The sequence below is a fragment of the Silurus meridionalis genome, chromosome 23, assembly GCF_014805685.1.
Source record: "Silurus meridionalis isolate SWU-2019-XX chromosome 23, ASM1480568v1, whole genome shotgun sequence".
Lineage (NCBI taxonomy): Eukaryota > Metazoa > Chordata > Actinopteri > Siluriformes > Siluridae > Silurus > Silurus meridionalis.
In genome coordinates this window covers 19,652,025-19,672,133 of record NC_060906.1, presented here as the reverse complement: position 1 = coordinate 19,672,133, position 20,109 = coordinate 19,652,025, and the positions used below count along the sequence as shown (strand labels likewise).

At 42.9% G+C, this 20,109-nt stretch overlaps 1 protein-coding gene across 1 annotated transcript in view; it reads right to left on the bottom strand.

Annotated features, from left to right (window-relative positions):
• Positions 1-20,109, bottom strand: part of arid1b (AT rich interactive domain 1B (SWI1-like)) — a 71,446-nt gene that overhangs the window by 19,726 nt on the left and 31,611 nt on the right. Inside the window, 4 exon segments of the mRNA XM_046836547.1 lie at positions 1,717-2,053; positions 4,956-5,129; positions 6,201-6,290; positions 6,811-7,054. Of these exon segments, the coding sequence (XP_046692503.1) occupies positions 1,717-2,053; positions 4,956-5,129; positions 6,201-6,290; positions 6,811-7,054 (845 nt within the window).

The following is a 20,109-nucleotide window of genomic DNA, read 5'->3' as shown; positions in this document are numbered from 1 at the left end:
GCGACATAACTGGGTTCCACTGTGTTCCATATATATATATTATGTAAAAATATATATATTTTTTAACTAATACGGCAACAGTTTAGAAGCACAAATATTTTTCAGTACTCTGTGTTCAAATCCCCCGCCCATCCCACTCTTATACTTCTCCAAAATATGTAGGAACCCTGGCTTAAGAGTGGAGTGTGTTAATGACCTCAAACATTCCGATTTCCACACCACAGAAGGTTCCACGAAACCGGACAGAGGAAGCCGGAAATGTTTGAGATCCAACTTTTTAGAAGCATTTGCATGCAACTCGGTAATATATATATATATAAAAATAAAATAAATAATAATAAAAAAACCACAACAACGACGGCCTCGCGAGTCGGATAATGATCAGACTTTTTAAAATGTCACGGGTTCGAGAGTAGATTTACAACTAATCCCCCAAACACTGATTTACAAGCTGAAGAAGTCAAACTACTTGTTTTTAAGGTTTTGAAGATTTTCCATTCCCCAGCACCAGTGCTTTACATGTATCATGAGAATAAATGCAAGTAAAATTTAATAAAAAAGAAAAAGTAAGCAACTCTCGGAGGAGACGTAATAACACTGTCCATGACCTGAGATATCAGGGTGGTAAACAGTAACTCCATGTCATGTCAGGATGCATCTCGCTAAATATATTTATCACAACATACCCTCGTGTTTTCTGGCCTTGTTTCAGTTCACAAGTGATCCTATTAAAAGCTAGCCTAGATGCTGCTTAGCAACAGACCACACCCCCTTGAATAACCCCCGTTTCGTTTAATTCCAGGAAACAAATCAGATTATTGAAAACAAGGCTGTTGTTTAGCCTATTTTACTTCCTGTTACTCCAAAGAATCTATTGTTCAGTAAAAAAAAAAAAAAAAAAAAAAAAGGAAGTGGACTTTGCATGTGGTTAGTGCTTAAACGTGGCTGCTGTTCTGCCTGCTACATTTAAACACCACGTAGATTTAAAAGCAGAGAAGAGCGTAGATCAGGGCAGTAGGTTTTTCCAGTGAACCGGAAGGTTAGACTCGTGCTAGGTGCTGATGGGCAAGCATTAAGATCAGTGTTAGACGCAGCAGCAGGCTCGCTAAAGCACAGGAGGCAGGCTTTTATTAAAGTGCTCTGACTGCACCTACCCATAAGGCTCGGGCTGAGGTTGAGGCTGGCCTGGGCCGCTGGTGTACAGGCTGGTATGGGGCTGAGAGAAATAAGGGGGAGTAAAAGGGTTGGGCCGTACCCCCGGGTACACAGGGGACCTTGTATATGGAGGCCTGGAGCAGATGGCAAGGGCAAAACAGCCTCAGTAATCAGGTCCTCGTTAACATAACACTGTACATCTAATAGAATGCACAGGTTTACTGAGCATCATCACCACACAGATCAGCACAGACGTGTGTCGATAATCACAATATTCAAACAATACGATATATATCTAGAGGGACTATTTTGAAGGTGATCGTTTGTACACGTAGATACATAAAGTACTTTCTTGTAAACAGTGCTAGTCTCAAAACTTTTTGATACCACCTCATAACACAAACAGAACTGGTGGATAATTCTATAGATAGAAGGTTTAATCGGTCCTGTACAGGACACTTAGAGAAACATGCAGTATGGGCACTAGGTAGCAGTGTGGATTTTATTTTTTTAGGATGCAGGATTGAAGTCTCGTTGTTATTTTTTGTTCTTCTTGTTTACCTGGCCGGTCCGGGTGCGTGGGGGTTCTGTGGTGAAGGAGCAGCGCCGCTGTCGTGGGGTTTCCGGATGCCTGTTGGTGGAGGGGGGCCCATGCCGGGCCCTGCAGACTGAGGCATGCTGGGAGACGTGGGTGCCGCACCGCTGGAGCCTGCTGGGTATGGGCGCCCTCCCCCCGGCTGAGCGGGACCCCGAGCAGCGGGCATCGAGCCACAAGGCTGTCCCGGGCCCTGGCCATGCATGGGGCTGCTGGCATTCATGCCCAGGCTCATGCCAGGTCCGGGGCCGCTGTAGCTGGGGCCTGGGGCTCCACCGTAGCTGGGTAGACGGGGGTAGTTACCTAAAGGAAACGCAAAGCAAGATATATGTAAAATCTAAATAGTTTAAATGATTGCTTGTACAGATCTAGATTTCACCAGCAATGTCAAATATTTGGAAAGCAGCTTTACAGAGATACAGCGTTTATAAAAGAACGTACAATTTTGTTCCTTATCATCAAAAGCTTGTCCATAATGAGCGAACCAGTAACATGAGGAAGCACCCTTGAGAGGAACCAGATGTCCGTTTAGGACGCGAGTGGAAAAATGTTATCAACTCTGGATGATGAGTGAAGAGTAAAGAGACTCTGTACTTTGCTGCTTTTGATTATATATAAAACCGCCATAAAGAAATTGAATTACATAAAAAGTGCTCTCACTCAACACTAGCTGCAAAATGAATGGAAATCCAGGGACACATCGACCAAACTAGGTGACTGTTATCTCCTAGTTTTATTTCACGAGACTACTTTAATGAGCACGTGGCTATTTTTAAAGTGTATCGGGGTTGCGTTCCTTCTCCCTTCGTTCTCGCTTTTGGAAATAAGATAAAGATGAAGGCGGCGCAGGGCCACTTTGTCAGCAAGTTTGCATGCTGCTGAACGGACATTCCACATGATGACTGGGACCGGTGCATCACCGGAGAGACGCTTCTTAATGAGGTGTGCCTGCTGCTGACGAGCTACAGGGGAGACGTGAGTGCAGGCTGCTGACTGCTCCGAGAACCGAGCGTGACTGTAAGTGGACTGAATCCTGTAGTAATGGCGAAATCATGTGCATATTATTATAGAGGAAAATTTGCCAAGTGGCATTTCAGGCTCTATTAGAGCAAGATTTTTTTTCCTGCTTGGGCTGCAGCTGTTAAAACACAGACAGAAATCTCGAATTCGGCGAGCTGCCTGTTTCAGTAAGTCCCAGAGGAAATCAGAGGCTTTGGCATCTCTTCCCCCGACAGAAAGCGAAAGAAAATGCTTTTTGATGTCATGCAAGCAGTTCTAAAAATATATGAAGCAGGTCAAGAAGGTGCTATTTTGTTTGCTGGCGCTGTAAATAATCCCGCGTCCTAAACCCTAACAAGCTCGTCTGTGTCTGCCGTTTTATCCTTCTAGAGCATGACGGGCCCTCGAGCACTGCCAATTACAGGAGAAGCTCTGGCACATTCAGCTGCAATGCACTGCCTATCTGAGTCACCGTAATCCCACAATGCCCGGGGGACGTGAGGGATCGGGACAGCTGCCTTGCCTCCGACACCCTGAGATAAACTCCAGCTCTGCACCTCAGAGTTTTATACCCGCTGCGGCGTTAACAAAAACGAGTTGCCGTTTCCGTCGATCCATTCCCACTGAGGGGAAAACAAAAGCGAGCGCCGATGCCAAACCCAATAAGGCGAGCGACTTTTCACATGGTCCTCAGATCAAGTCTGTGGCATTCCGAAGACGGAACATCACATGTTCCTTATGCGGGCTAAAAGTCAAAGAAAGCAGACTTATGCTAATATGCTTAACACGTGATTTAAATTTTCCTGAAGGTCCTCAGGAAGGAAAATTCCAGAAATCCTGGACTCTTTAACATAAGGTAGAAGATCAGGTCCTTTGCTCACCTCTTCTTTCTAAATGAACCTCAGATTTACAGTATCGACATGAGCTACAGTATATGGACAAAAGTATTGGGACACCTGACTTTTTTACATGGGTTTGAATGGAAGATCTTGAGTGGTCTGCTATAGAGCTCCAACCCTAATGAACAACCTTGGATTGGATGTGAATGCTGACTGCACCCCAGACCCCAGGTAGATTTGTATAACTCATCAGGGTCACACTCGCCAGTCTTCTATACTCTATCCTGTTATACCCTCTGATCCTTATCGACATCAACCACTTCGTCTTTCCTACTCGCTCACATTTACAATGTGAACATTACAGGCTGCAGACTACCACTAGATAATTTACACACACACACACACACACACACACACACACAAGTAAATTTAAGTTAAAAAGTCAGAATTTGTATGTTATGGAGGAATGCACAGTGCATGTAGGGGGCGTGGCCTCAGCGGCCCTGCAGTAAGTGTGCTGTGTGTATGTGATTGATTAATGTGCAGGGGAGAAATTTAACTAAAATTGCATAAAATTTGGTTGTTTTAATTTCCTTGTTATAGGCTCACCTACAATTTAAAATTTCCCAGTTTATTCTCATGGAAAGTTTCCAGTCTTGAAAATTCATGGAATGTTGCAATCCTTCCTTTGTGTAAATCTGGAGATAGATTTCTCGAAAAACTTTGTGTCAAAAAGAATTTGTGTATGGATCTTGTGAACCATTGAACCTTTGCTGCTTTCAAAAATGGTGAACAGACAGTATTGCTCCATCAGGTGAAGCACTTCTTTCACGTTAGTGTGACATTCTAAAAAATTATAAAAAGCTAAGGGTATTACTACCATTATACAAAAATCTAATACTGACTCATGCCACCAGTGTTCAATATGCATTTGGAATAATTATATAAACTGGTTTTGGATAAAACGAATGGACTATGGTCCCAGCCAGATGGATTTTTCCTTCTTTTCTCTTTACAGATAAAAAAAAAAAAAAAAAAACACAGTCACGCTTGGCTGGCGCCGCACATCCATCAGGTAGCTGCATTTTCGGTTGTCTTGCACCAGCTGCCAGTTGAACAAGTGAAACCGCAGGACAACAGAGAGCATCAATCAGAAACGGACGAGGGCTCGGTGACATTATGAGAACGCAAACCCGAGCTATTTATTACCACATGCGTGATAGATTACTTCCCTGTCCTGTTCAGAGGAACAACGGAGCCACACAAAGCCACATATTTGTGTCTGTGGACTCGTTTTTAAAGGTCATCTGAAAAAAGAAAAAAAAAAGAAGAAGAATGGAGGAGATGCATGTGCAAAGGCATGTTACCTGAAGGACCGTACTGCCCACTCTGGGGGCCATATCCGGGGCCGCCCTGCTGGTAAGAGCCCACGCTGTGGTGCATGGGGCCTCCTGGGGACGGGTGAGGGGACATGGGAGGCCCATGCTGTTGGGGGGCAAACTGAGGGCCGGGGCCACTGCGCTGCAGGTTGGAAGCAAATCCTAGGTGTGAAATAAACAAAAAAAAATATTCAGGGGTGGAGCCCTACAGGCTTTCTAATGAGCATTTTTCATCAGATTTCTATTTATTAATAAACATTTAATGACTTTTTGGTGAAATCACACACCAAGCTTATATATAATATTTATTATGGGAAAAACCAAAAATACCAAGAAAATACAAAGTGCAGTTCTAAATCCCAAAGGTATTTACAGTGTCTAATTTATTTTATGATGCCATGAGTCAAAGCTGAGGAGAGAAATGCTTTAAATGTGATGCCATGGGTCAAAGCTGAGGAGAGAAATGCTTTAAATGTGATGCCATGAGACAAAGCTGAGGAGAGAAATGCTTTAATGTGATGCCATGAGACAAAGCTGAGGAGAGAAATGCTTTAATGTGATGCCATGAGTCAAAGCTGAGGAGAGAAATGCTTTAATGTGATGCCATGAGACAAAGCTGAGGAGAGAAATGCTTTAATGTGATGCCATGAGACAAAGCTGAGAGAGAAATGCTTTAATGTGATGCCATGAGTCAAAGCTGAGAGAGAAATGCTTTAATGTGATGCCATGAGACAAAGCTGAGGAAAGAAATGCTTTAATGTGATGCCATGAGACAAAGCTGAGGAGAGAAATGCTTTAATGTGATGCCATGAGACAAAGCTGAGGAAAGAAATGCTTTAATGTGATGCCATGAGACAAAGCTGAGGAGAGAAATGCTTTAATGTGATGCCATGAGTCAAAGCTAAGGAGAGAAATGCTTTAATGTGATGCCATTAGACAAAGCTGAGGAGAGAAAGGCTTTAATGTGATGCTACGAGACAAAGCTGAGGAGAGAAATGCTTTAATGTGATGCCATGTGTCAGTGGTGGCGGCTGCCAAACAAAGCTGTCACAGGTGTTGGTGTGTCACAAATGATGCCATTTATCTGAAGTGGCAGTGGAGAATGCTGCGAAGCGCTCACGTCTAGAACACATGTGGCTGAGCCAAATGACATGTATGTCAATGACAAGTGACCATTAGAGGGCCTGTTACTGATGCTGTAAGGGTAATAGAGGCGTGTTTGTGCACACTCACCCCTCTCCTGAGACATGGGTGACTGGCTGAGGGTGGAATGAGAGGCCACATCTGATACATTCCCTGGGGTTTGTGGGGCCATCTGTGTACCTACACACACATACACACCTGAAATTAAGTGCAACAGACTTTAAAAAAAATTTTTTATTCATTTATTTTTTATAGATATAACCCAAACCATCTGATGCAGTTAAATGGGCAGCCATAAAAAACATGTGCTTCTCTCTCTCTCACTCTCTGTTCGTGTGTCCTTTCCAGTATGTTCAGTACAAGGCTAATGGAGGCCAGTTCTCCCAGCAGGGGTGAAACATCAACAAGCGAATAAAAAGGCCTCCTGTGGCCCTCGTTAGTGGCATCCGGAGCGGGAAGAGAGAGGACAAGACACTCGTGGCTTCGGCTGCCAAACTCTCAAGCTAACAATGACCGGGCGCTAAAGTGCCTCCAAACGTGTTAACAGGCTTTTTAAACTAGTTTAATGGCCAGTTAGCAGGGAGTCCCAACTGTGGAAAACGTGAAACGAGATTTACCTCGTGGCAGGAAATAGGAGGACGACAATGGACTAACAATTTGGAAGGAAGGAATGAAGTAAAAGAAAGAGAGTGAATTGTACCTGGCACACTGGCAGGTGATATGGGTCCGGATCGTGACTGGCTGGAGCCCACAGGTGAGCCGACCGGAGAGGGCGAGGGTCCGCTGCGCAGGCCAGTGAGACGTGGCGAGGCGTGAGGGGAGAACGGGGACTGTGCCGTGTTGCTCTGCTCGCCCTGGCTGCTGGTGGAGCCCGAGGCGCTGACGGCCGAGCTCAGTGCTGCCTCTGTTCCCGTCGGCAGGTCGTCTATAGAGCCAGACAGGTCCTGCAACAAACGTGAGAAACAAAAGCTTAAAGAGGGGCTTCTACATCCTGCAAGCAGTGTTTGTGGCAGCAATAACAATATCGCTCTGACTTTTTCCTGAACATTTTATTTTTAAATTCCATACAAATTTCCTAAAGATTTTTAAAACCATATTTATCATTTAAAATTAAAAAAAAATTATTTTAACTGGAAAGTGTGTTACAAAACAATCTCTGAATTTTCTATGTATTTAGTTTTATTTCCAAAGATTTTATTCTCCGTTTTGGCCCCCAGACGGCGTTTCCAGTCAACGCAAACGTAGATTTTTGAAAACGCTCTCCCAAAATGTATACAATTAAAAGCGCTGTCTTCATGGCGCAGTGTGGACTGTGAAATTGTCGGCTTTTCGAAAACGGATTTTTTGATAGTTATTGTTATCGACGTTTCAAAGAGCCGTAAATTAAACGCTGGGTGGAAATGACGTCTTGCGTTTTACTCAGGGATGTGAACATTTGCAGACGTTTCTGTGTGGATAAGCAACTTTTGGGAAACAAATGAAAAAAACTTAAGCGTTTTTAGATGAAAACGCCATTTCAAAATGTATCCAGATTAGTGTAGACGTAGCATTTGCTTTGTAAAAAAAAATATTTAAACAAATTCTCATTTCTTAATTTTATATTTTAGAAAAACGATTTTAGAAAAATCTAATTCCTAAATTTTTGTACTTTTCCAAAAAGACACACACACGCACACAACACAAACAACACAAATAAACCAATATTTCAAAATAGTCTTATTTCAGGGAGGAATCAGCAGGGTGGTGATTATAGAGTGAGACGTATAATTGACTAAAAACGACTCAGCACATTTGGAAAGCCCTCTAAGGAATGCAAAGCACGCTCGCGTCAAAGGTGTGCTGCCCAAATGAGCAGCTGTGCCAGGCCTGGACGATGAGTTGCATGTTTTTGTGGGCCTGAGACCAAGGTCTTTAACACGCCTGCACGAGTGCCAGCGACGAATAAATGCACGTCTCTGAATAACCTGCGTGATCTGCAGGAGCGGCTATTAGCGGGTCACGGATGGCGACTTGACCGCAGAGATCCCAGGCGTCTGTCCTTTTCTTGACGCACCTCCACTACTAATACCCAAAATATTCCCCTGCAAGTTGGCACTGCTTCCCTGCAGCCTGGATTCTTGATTTTCCCCAGCGAACGCAATGGGCGTCGGTGTAACGGTTGATTTCCACACACAGTGGAAAAAACCTTTCAAGGTTGTTTCCCAGCACAAGCGCCGAGGCTTGTGGGAATCGGTGAGCAAACAGTATGGAAACCTCAGAGACTTTACATGGGGTGGATGGGCGGGGGGTCTGTATGACTTCACTCTCCCCCGCCGTCTACTGACGGAAACACGAAGCACCGTGACCTATTTATGGGAACACAGCTCAAGTGCATGAGCTCAGCTTTAAGTCCCATGAAGTGTTTCTGCTCAAGCTCATAAACAAGACCGGTTTGAGCACCTGGAAGGTTTCTTCACAGAGATCGGTCTCATGAGTCACAAAAAGCAGTATTTCACCGGTTGACTTTAGGATTCGGATGGGATCATCCGTATTATGAGCTTAGAAGTTCTCATAACTTGGTTCTTTGGATTTCCAAATGACGCAATGCAGGAACCTTTGTAGGAACTACTAGAAATATTGCTCAAGCTGCAAAAGCCAGATTGGGTGTGCTGATGTATAGAAGCATTATAGACATTTCGAATCAATACTTCGCTCTACGGTCACATTTTTAATAAAAGAGCATCCGTGCTATTTTAGGTGCTATAACGCGATCCTGAAGCACTGCACTAGCGTGGGTTTGGAGCGAGAGAAATCGACAAATTTCCTCAAGATTGTGTGGCTGACTCAGCAGAACGACAGAAACAAACGATATTTACAGAAAATTACTGCACTGTCCTAAATTATGAATACAAAAAACGAGATTCGTTCGGGATCATTTGCGTGAAACTTTTGGCTTTGGCTATTGAAGGTTTACTCTCTTTGAACTACTGAATTTAAGACAAGGTTTTTCGCTGAGAATGGATTTATTCATCATTGATTGAAAGAGTCTCTGATTAATTTCCACTTTAAACTTTTGTTCAATATTCAGCGTCTGGGATTCTGAAGAAGGCGAGTCCACTCTTTTAGTTGTTCCTCCTACCCGTCTACGCTCTATCGGGCTTTTTACTCTCATACACCAAAACTTTGGAATTCTCTCCTCCTGACTTTTCATGCTTGGAAAGAGATTTAACTTTTAAAAGACGTAATCATCAATTTACCCTTCACTTGAACTTGAAAGCCCAGACCTGTTTCAGCACGACATTCCCCCGTGCACAAAGCCAGCTCCATGAAGATATGGCTTAACATGGGATGGCTTAGAAGAAGCTCCTGCTATAGAGCTCTGACCTCAACCCTACTGAACACCTTAGGGATGATTTGTGAACTGCACCCCAGACCTCCTCACCTCACCTCCATCAGCACCTGCCTTCACAAACGCCCTTGTGGCTGAATGAGCAACAATCTCCATTAAATCCAGTAGAAGATCTTCCCAGAAGACTGGAGGTTATTATAAAAGCAAACGGGGACTACATGTGGAAAGAGATGTTTAAAAATCTAAGAAAAAAAAAACCTGTTGACGTCGCGTGCAACGATAAACAATGAATAAAAGAAATGTAACCGATGTGCACAAAAGAGGAATATAAATCTAAAAATAGATGATAAGTTGGTAACAGTAACTGCTTTGTGATTGGACAGAAATTGTTTTATTTTTTTCTATAGCAGTATAAGTGATCAGTCATTTTCATTCCAATCATACCAGGTGAGCCCCTGAATCATTAAGAGACGTCTCGCCTACGTGATTCGTTATTATCCTAATTATAATGAATAGGCTCTGGAATTATTCGGCCTCATGCGCACGTGAGCACCGGGTTGTTTGTGGGCCAGTGTTCTAACCGTAACACCAGTCCTCTATAGGGGATCGAACATACACACGTCGTCCTTCGTCCTTCGTTCCACAAGCCGGGCTCGTCAGGACGTCGCCTCCGTGGCCAATTAATACTAAAGAATAATGAGGGGCTAATTCAGGAACAAGGCTCGATATGCAGAGCAATACGCACGGCTCCACGCAGAGCTCGGCTAAAGAACCGTGGCCGGAATACTGAACACAATGATGATAAAAAAAAAAGAAAAAAAAAAAGCCCATGAATAACCAGCGCTGAAATTTTCCTTTTGTTTTCATGCCCAGGCAGATCTGGCAATTTGTGCGAAATCTGACAGAGCTGCAATTTGTGCCGTGTCTGCCTAGCGCGAGAAAAGACGTGACTTTCAGAGAGCAATAAAGCGGCGAGGCAGTATAATGGCGAGAGTCCTCGCTTCTCCCTGCTGTGAAGCCCCGCGACCCGAGAGCCGGCTGACATATTGAGTTTGACGAGAGAGAGAGAGAGCGTGAGCTCCCCAGGCACAGAGAACGTGCTACAAGCAGCGAGAGGAATGGGATCAGACAATCACAGAGAAGAAGGGATGATGGAAGGGGAGGGGGGGATTATTCATACACGTATTCGGTATTCAGCCAGGCACCACTGCTGAAAGTAAGATGAGGATTGAAAGTACACACAGCCGGTGTGAGGAAACTGAAAGGCAGATGGAGGATGAGATTAGGGCCTCTCCATCTGGGCCCACTCTGGAAGGATTTATTTGGGTAAGAAGAGTAGGGACGAGGACTCCAGCCCTCTACCTCTAGAAGGCACGGTGCTGGGCTGCAATGATCAGAAAGCAGCAAGGGCTTATTTACATCATTATACCACTGCTACTGAAAAAGTCAAATGAAAGGAATGAGGAATTTTATCTGCCCTCACACACTGAAGACTAGAGCTTCTTTATCCAGAAGCGATGATGCACAAGCACGTCTATTAAAAATCTAGATCAGACTTCAGATGTCAGAAGCTCGTTTTATTCATGTATTCAGATAACGAACACCTGATTGTAAGATTCATATGTGCTTTTTTCGAACCCTCCCCCCTGAGATGATGTTTCACTTTGGAAAAAATAAATAAGTAATTTAATCGTTAATATTCGATAATAGCATTTACAAAATAAAAGAATAATTTGCATAATTTCGAATAATAAGTTAAAAAAAAATTCTTATTTTCACGACTATTTTTAAACAATTAATTAATAATAAACAATAGTGATAAAAAAAATCATTTAAATTATAAAAAAAAAAAAAAATTAAAATAAAATAAAATGCAGTGACCATTTTAAAAGGGGGAAAAATGTGTATAGTAATTTATAAAAAGTAATTTCATTTTTTATTAAAAAGTTTAACGTTGCTAAATCAGTAGCTACACTGTTATCATGTGCCTGGCCTTATGACAGGTTATACTGCATTACTGGCAAGTCCCCAATATTCCAGGTCTTACAAAATCCCCCTCAACATCCAATCTAAACATGTTCTTCGATACAGAACGACTGATACGAACAGATGCCTTCTTTAGCTAAACGTTTCTCGCTGTTCAATGCAATACAAAATCTGCCTTTGTATTAAAAACACTGCAGTCCGATTCTTCTAGTATCCGATCTGCATAAATGAACTCGTGCCTGCTGGTGCATTAATATCCAGATTGTTGATAACACCATCGATCCTAGATCACTATGATCGAAGTACAATGCTTTATGATTACAAATTTTGAAATCCACGAACGCCCATCAGGACGCAGGGATCTGGTTTGTGTGTGTGTGTACGCAGCGTCTCTGTACCACACCATTATCCCATGATGCCCATAGCGAGGGAGGACAGGTTATTTCTGGAACACGTAACTTTTCTTTCATACTCGAGATAATATACTGTGAGACGATTGTTGTCTTTCTTTTTAAATCTAGGACACCGCAAAGCTGTGAACGCTACCGCTACCGCCCCCGCGCTTCTCCAAGCCGTTTCTTGTGCATGATTCTAGCGCTCGTGCATCAGCAATGACGTCAGGCATCAGCTCTCGGCATGGGATCCTCGAAGCCATGGCACCTCACATCCACACACACAGAGCATGACAGAGTGACACCACAGCCAAACACACACCTGAGGCTCGTCTGGCTTGCACAAGATTCCCAGTGTGCACTGCTTCTGTGAATGCCAAAGGCAACGAAAGTGCTCTCAGAAACAAAGTCCAAGACTTCCATTATCCCTAATGCCGGGTGTGAAATAAAAGGCACGGTTAAAGCGGTTTAATTGCTTTGCGCCGTCCTTATCAGTGCTAATCAACGTGAGCGAGTGAGTCGGCGAGCCCCTCCTGCCCTCCACCGCTGGATCGGGCAGCGTGCCAGCTGCTGCTGCTGTCTGCTGTCTTGGTAACGGTTGCTGGGAGGCTGCGCTGAATCCTGCACTGGAAGCCCCCTAAAAAACCACTATGGGAAAGTGAAGCCGCAGTTCTCGGCCGCTTTATTGTATTTGACCTGACAGTTTTGAAAGCGACAGTTGCTAAAAGAGAAGAGGAAAATAATTATTAATGGGAACCATTGTGTGTGCACTGTTTCCTGCGCTGTGGAGCCAGTGGTTGTGAGTGAAGTGTGATCATCATCCTCCTCCTCCTCCCCCTCATAGTTATGCAAAAGCGAAGCTGAAATCTACACAAACACACAGTCCTGTATATTAGTGCTATGTAGAAATAGTACAATATTATTTCTTAGACATATAACCTACAGCAAGGCTTTCAGGCTTCCCAAACTTCGGACAGAATTATTGGCACCCTCCTTTTTGGTGTCAGGTGAAGAAATGATGAGTGTAATATAATTAATAACTCAGTACTTGGGAGATGTACAGAGATGAAACTGAACATGTACTTCTTCCTTTTTTCACCCATTATATTCCTGGCAGAGGAAACCAGGTCTGCACTATCCTGGGCTTTATCCAGCCGAACTCACAATGCTATGGATCTCTACAAGAGTCTAAAACTATCTTAAAAGATTAACAGCATCCTTCCATCCATCCACACATCCATTCACCCACCTATTCAACTATCTTTCCATCCATCCATTTATATCAATCTATTCATTTATCCATCATCCATCTCTCCATCCTGCTGTCTATCTATCTAGCTATCTATCATCCATCCATCCACCCATAAATTGAAAAATTGTGAGTGGAAAAGAAAGTTTCTAAAGTGAGTGGAAAAACCGAATCGCTGTGTAAAATGGAGTTCATTCTGGAGATGATGGATAGAAAACACAGTAAAATTAATGCAAATGGAAAAAAGGATGGACGTTGAGAAGAAGAACGGAGATAAAATATATGGGTGAAGTACAGAGCTGTGTTCTCCAACGAGCACAGGCACTGACTAACAACCTCATCCTCGCAGCCAGAGCCGGAGCTGCGGCTGATTTGATGAGCTGTTGATGAGAGAAGCTTGGCTCCCTGCAGAAACACACACACACACGCACAGAGCCTTCATCTATCACTCTGTCCCTCTGGGGCACATAGAGCCAATGGTGTCGCAGCTCCCCATCCCCCTTGACGCCCCCTGCCAACGGCTCGGCCAATCAGCTCACAGCGGTGTGTGCCTCATCAGCAGGACTCCGGTTCCTCTCTCCCTCACGCTCTCTTTCTCCCTCCCTCCCTCATTTTCCATGCTCGTCCTAATTATGGAGGACGAGTTGCAGAGCACCGAGCGAGAGGAATCAAAGGAGAAAGCGGGGGGACGGTGAGAGGAAAAAACGAGCGATGGATGGAGGAGGGGAGCGTGGACACGATGCAGCCTTAGAGGCTGAAGAAAATAAAAAATGAACGCTCTCACTCTCAGAATGTGAATGTGTGTGTGTGTCAGTACAACGGCTCCCTGTGGAGATGAGTTTTCCCCTCACTGTCACAGCTTACACACCAAGATAGACAGAGACTGAGAGACAGACAGACGGGTGGCAGCAAAATAAGGGATTGTTTCAAAAGAGAGGATAAAAACAGTGAGGACACACACACACACAAACCCCCTCCATCCCTTCTCTTTTCAATCTTTAACATCCAGCTATTCTTCTTTATTTATGCCTTCTTGCCTGTGCGCACGTGCACACACACACACACGCCTCATCTTACTTTTCTCTCCCACATGTCAACAGTCTAAAATACAGTGTGTGATTTGTGCCACTTCACCCCTGTATCTCCCACACTTCAGGTCACCCCGCATCCTCAACACCCTTCCCCTTAAACACAGCAAGAACGAGTGCGCTGCGTTTCAGACTAACCCTAAACACGCATATTTATCACTCGCACGTGATACATCTCTCCGACGCGTGACCGATTTCTCTCACTTTTTTTACTTCCAAAGTGAACAGGGAGAATAGTTCTGCTCTCCAGGCTCTCTGTTATTATAGCTGTGGTGTAATTCGTCATAATGAACGCCGGTGATCTGTAATTGATCATAATGAAAATAAATAAATTAAATAAAAATAGTAGAATAATAATAATAAGGAGAAGAATATATGATTGGTCTGATTGGTAATAATGGAAATAATTACCTGTAATTGGCCACAAAATTAATAATAGTGATTGGCTACAGAGAGCAATAGTGATCTGTGATTGGCTACAGAGAGCAATAGTGATCTGCGATTGGCTACAGAGAACAATAGTGATCTGTAATTGGCTGTACAGAACAATAGTGATCTGCGATTGGCTACAGAGAACAATAGTGATCCGTAATTGGCGGTACAGAACAACAGTGATCTGTGATTGGCTGTACAGAACAATAGTGAGCCGTGATTGGCTACAGAGAACAATAGTGATCTGTAATTGGCCGTACAGAACAATAGTGATCTGTGATTGGCTACAAAGAACAATGGTGATCCGTGATTGGCTACAGAGAACAATAGTGATCCGTAATTGGCTGTACAGAACAATAGTGATCTGCGATTGGCTACAGAGAACAATAGTGATCCGTAATTGGCTGTACAGAACAATAGTGATCTGTGATTGGCTACAGAGAACAATAGTGATCCGTGATTGGCTGTACAGAACAATATTGATCCGTAATTGGCTACAGAAAACAATAGTGATCCGTATTTGGCTGTACAGAACAATATTGATCCGTAATTGGCTACAGAAAACAATAGTGATCCGTATTTGGCTGTACAGAACAATAGTGATCTGCGATTGGCTACAAAGAACAATAGTAAACCGTGATTGGCTACAGAGAACAATAGTGATCTGTAATTGGCTACAGAAAACAATAGTGATCCGTGATTGGCTACAGAGAACAAAAGTGATCTGTAATTGGGTACAGAGAACAATAGTGATCTGTGATTGGCTACAGAGAACAATAGTGATCCGTAATTGGCGGTACAGAACAATAGTGATCTGTAATTGGCTACAGAGAACAATAGTGATCCGTGATTGGCTGTACAGAACAATAGTGATCTGTGATTGGCTACAGAGAACAATAGTGATCTGTAATTGGCTACAGAAAACAATAGTGATCTGTGATTGGCTACAGAGAACAATAGTGATCCGTAATTGGCGGTACAGAACAACAGTGATCTGTGATTGGCTGTACAGAACAATAGTGATCCGTGATTGGCTACAGAGAACAATAGTGATCTGTAATTGGCTGTACAGAACAATAGTGATCCGTGATTGGCTACAGAGAACAATAGTGATCTGTAATTGGCTGTACAGAACAATAGTGATCTGCGATTGGCTACAGAGAACAATAGTGATCCGTAATTGGCTGTACAGAACAATAGTGATCTGTGATTGGCTACAGAGAACAATAGTGATCCGTGATTGGCTACAGAGAACAATAGTGATCCGTGATTGGCTACAGAGAACAATAGTGATCCGTAATTGGCTGTACAGAACAATAGTGATCTGCGATTGGCTACAAAGAACAATAGTAAACCGTGATTGGCTACAGAGAACAATAGTGATCTGTAATTGGCTACAGAAAACAATAGTGATCCGTGATTGGCTACAGAGAACAAAAGTGATCTGTAATTGGGTACAGAGAACAATAGTGATCTGTGATTGGCTACAGAGAACAATAGTGATCCGTAATTGGCGGTACAGAACAATAGTGATCTGTAATTGGCTACAGAGAACAATAGTGATCCGTGATTGGCTGTACAGAACAATAGTGATCTGTGATTGGCTACAGAGAACAATAGTGATCTGTAATTGGCTGTACAGAACAATAGTGATCTGTGATTGGCTACAGAGAACAATAGTGATCCGTAATTGGCGGTACAGAACAACAGTGATCTGTGATTGGCTGTACAGAACAATAGTGATCCGTGATTGGCTACAGAGAACAATAGTGATCTGTAATTGGCTGTACAGAACAATAGTGATCCGTGATTGGCTACAGAGAACAATAGTGATCTGTAATTGGCTGTACAGAACAATAGTGATCTGCGATTGGCTACAGAGAACAATAGTGATCCGTAATTGGCTGTACAGAACAAAAGTGATCTGTGATTGGCTACAGAGAACAATAGTGATCCGTGATTGGCTGTACAGAACAATATTGATCCGTGATTGGCTACAGAAAACAATAGTGATCTGTAATTGGCTGTACAGAACAATAGTGATCTGTGATTGGCTGTACAGAACAATAGTGATCACCCAAATAATAACAGTAATCGGCCACAAGAAAAATAAATGTTCTGTGACCAGTCATAATGAACAACAGTGATCATGTCATAAGGAATAATGACTGGTCATAGCGAAAAACAGTGATTTGTGATTGGACACAGAGATTATTTGTGACCTGTGATTGGTTTCCCAGTGCCCACAGCCCACACAAGCTTCAGCCACAAAAAACTTGGTCAGACCATCGACTCATATTACAAACATCTGTGAATATTACTAATGCCAGGATTATTTGTGATGATAATTTGTGATTTGTCACTTTTTGTAAATAAATTTGCTTAAGTGGTTTTAAGATTAAAAAAAAAATCCCGCAACACCACCGTGAGTTGAAGAGTGCGGCGCAACCGATGTTATGAAACGTTCTCCCGTATGTTTCTTGCAATAATGTTCTCGAACACTGCAATGTTATTTAAAGGAGAAGTATAAAAAAAAATAGTAGAATAATAATAATAAGGAGAAGAATATATGATTGGTCTGATTGGTAATAATGGAAATAATTACCTGTAATTGGCTACAGAGAGCAATAGTGATCTGATTGGCTACAGAACAATAGTGATCCGTGATTGGCTACAGAACAATAGTGATCTGCGATTGGCTACAGAACAATAGTGATCCGTGATTGGCTACAGAGAACAAAAGTGATCTGTGATTGGCTACAGAGAACAATAGTGAGCCGTGATTGGCTACAGAGAACAATAGTGAGCCGTGATTGGCTACAGAGAGCAATAGTGATCTGTAATTGGGTACAGAGAACAATAGTGATCTGTGACTGGCTACAAGGAACAATGGTGATCCGTGATTGGCTACAGAGAGCAATAGTGATCTGTAATTGGCTGTACAGAACAATAGTGATCTGATTGGCTACAGAACAATAGTGATCTGCGATTGGCTACAGAACAATAGTAAACCGTGATTGGCTACAGAGAACAAAAGTGATCTGTGATTGGCTACAGAGAGCAATAGTGATCTGTAATTGGCTACAGAGAGCAATAGTGATCTGTAATTGGCTGTACAGAACAATATTGATCCGTGATTGGCTGTACAGAACAAAAGTGATCTGTAATTGGCTACAGAGAGCAATAGTGATCTGTAATTGGCTACAGAGAGCAATAGTGATCTGCGATTGGCTACAGAGAGCAATAGTGATCTGATTGGCTACAGAAACAATAGTGATCCGTAATTGGCTACAGAACAATAGTAATCTGTAATTGGCTACAGAACAATAGTAAACCGTGATTGGCTACAGAAACAATAGTGATCCGTGATTGGCTACAGAACAATAGTGATCCGTAATTGGCAGTACAGAACAATAGTGATCCGTAATTGGCTACAGAACAATAGTGAGCCGTGATTGGCTACAGAGAGCAATAGTGATCTGCGATTGGCTACAGAGAGCAATAGTGATCTGTAATTGGCTACAGAAACAATAGTGATCTGTAATTGGCTACAGAACAATAGTGATCCGTGATTGGCTGTACAGAACAATAGTGATCTGCGATTGGCTACAGAGAACGAGCTGCCATGCTGCTGCGACACGCATTTATTCATTCCCTTAATAACAGCCAGCAGACTCCGACTGTCTCTTTTTTCTGTATTCTTTATGCCAGCGTTTCTTTCTCTCAATCTTCCACTAATTAGACATTAAATCCACCACTCGTTTTACAGTTTCTCATTTCTTCATCCTATTCGAGCATGTTTTCATTAGCCGACTTTAAAGCTAATGAGGTACTTAATGATGGGTTTTTTTTTTCCATTGCACAATCCAAAATATTAAAAAGCCAACAAAATGGGCACCAATGGACTTGTGGTTCTGGTTTTTTTCCCGAAAAAACACGAGACGAAAATATCATCATCATCAAGACTACATCCAGCATGGAAGAAAATCTTAGCTTGAGTCATGTGGTTCTCTTGCCTATATAGACGGAGGTGAATTCTTCAAAAACATTCTTTAAGGAACACCATTCGCTATGCAACTCCAACATTTCTGATCTTCAAATACATCCATGGCGCATTTTGAGTTCAAAGAGTTTACGTTAGTTTGGTGCAATTCAATTCATTTTTATTTGTACTGCAATTAAATTTAAATTGACGTCATGATGCAGATTGTTAAAATTAAATTTTAACAATGAACGTTGTCTCAAAGTGGCTTTACACGGATAAGTGCAAGTTTTTCCCTAAGGAAAGGAAAAACTCCCCGAGATGGCATAAGGAAGAAACCTTGAAAGGAACCTCATCTTCATTTGGGTTGCACCGAATATCCATTTATTACAGATATACAATGTTGTGGGATACAGCGATGGTGATCAGATGCAAACTGTAGTGCTGAGTCAGTGCAGCAGACTGTTGACATTAACTACAATCCAAATCCATCCTCAAAGCTCCCGTTCTTACTCCATAATATCATGGATCTCATTTGAGGAGAACACCATCCAGAGGCAGGCCTGGACGAAGCGGGCAGATCCGAGGATAGGCGAGCGGCAAGAACACTGGTCACTGGAACCTCAGGAGCATGTTTAAAGTTTTACTTTGGTATCCTATATTTTCAATAATACCATCTGCCGAGCTCAAAAAGAATCAAGACTAGTTTTGTGACACGCCAGCAGATGGCAGCACAAGGCTGCACGCACTGTCAAAGGGAGCGCCGACCTTCTTAAGTCAGTGTGCGGTCAGAAAGACGTTGTGTACACCAGGAGCTGTTCGCCTGGTGCTAATCTTTGCCATTTCATCATGGACAGCAAGTTGGAGCAACGTGTCACACAAACGCGAGTTTCTCACCAGAAACATCTCACTTCTTGGTTCATCTTATTCCAACATACAGGCAGAAACTAAAATCTGTTAAGCCTGTAGTCAAAACAGTGAAGAGATGGACCAGTGAGGCAAAGCAGGAACTACAAGACTGCTTTGACTGCACTGATTGGAGTGTCTTTGAGGCTGGAACTGACAGCCTGGATGAGCTGACTGACACTGTGACATCCTACATCAGTTTTTGTGAAGACATGTGTGTGCCAACCAAAACCTTCTGTAAGTTTAGTAACAACAAGCCATGGTTCACAGCCAAACTGAAAAAACTTCGACATGCCAAGGAAGATGCATACAGAGGGGAGGACAAAGCACTGTACAAGCAGGCCAGGAACCAACTGACAAAGGAGATCAGAATAGCCAAAAGAAGCTACTCTGAAAAGCTGAAAAGCAAGTTTTCAGCTAACGACCCTGCATCAGTGTGGAGAGGCCTGCAAAATATCACAAACTACAGGAGACCACCCCTCCCCACTGAAGCAAACAAAGACCTGGCTGACGACCTCAACACCTTCTACTGCAGGTTTGAGAACAATATCTTCACACCTCTCATCCAACCCAGCCCAATGTCTGCCCCATCACACCTCTGGAATCCTCTCATACAACTCCTTCCAGCACTCAAGT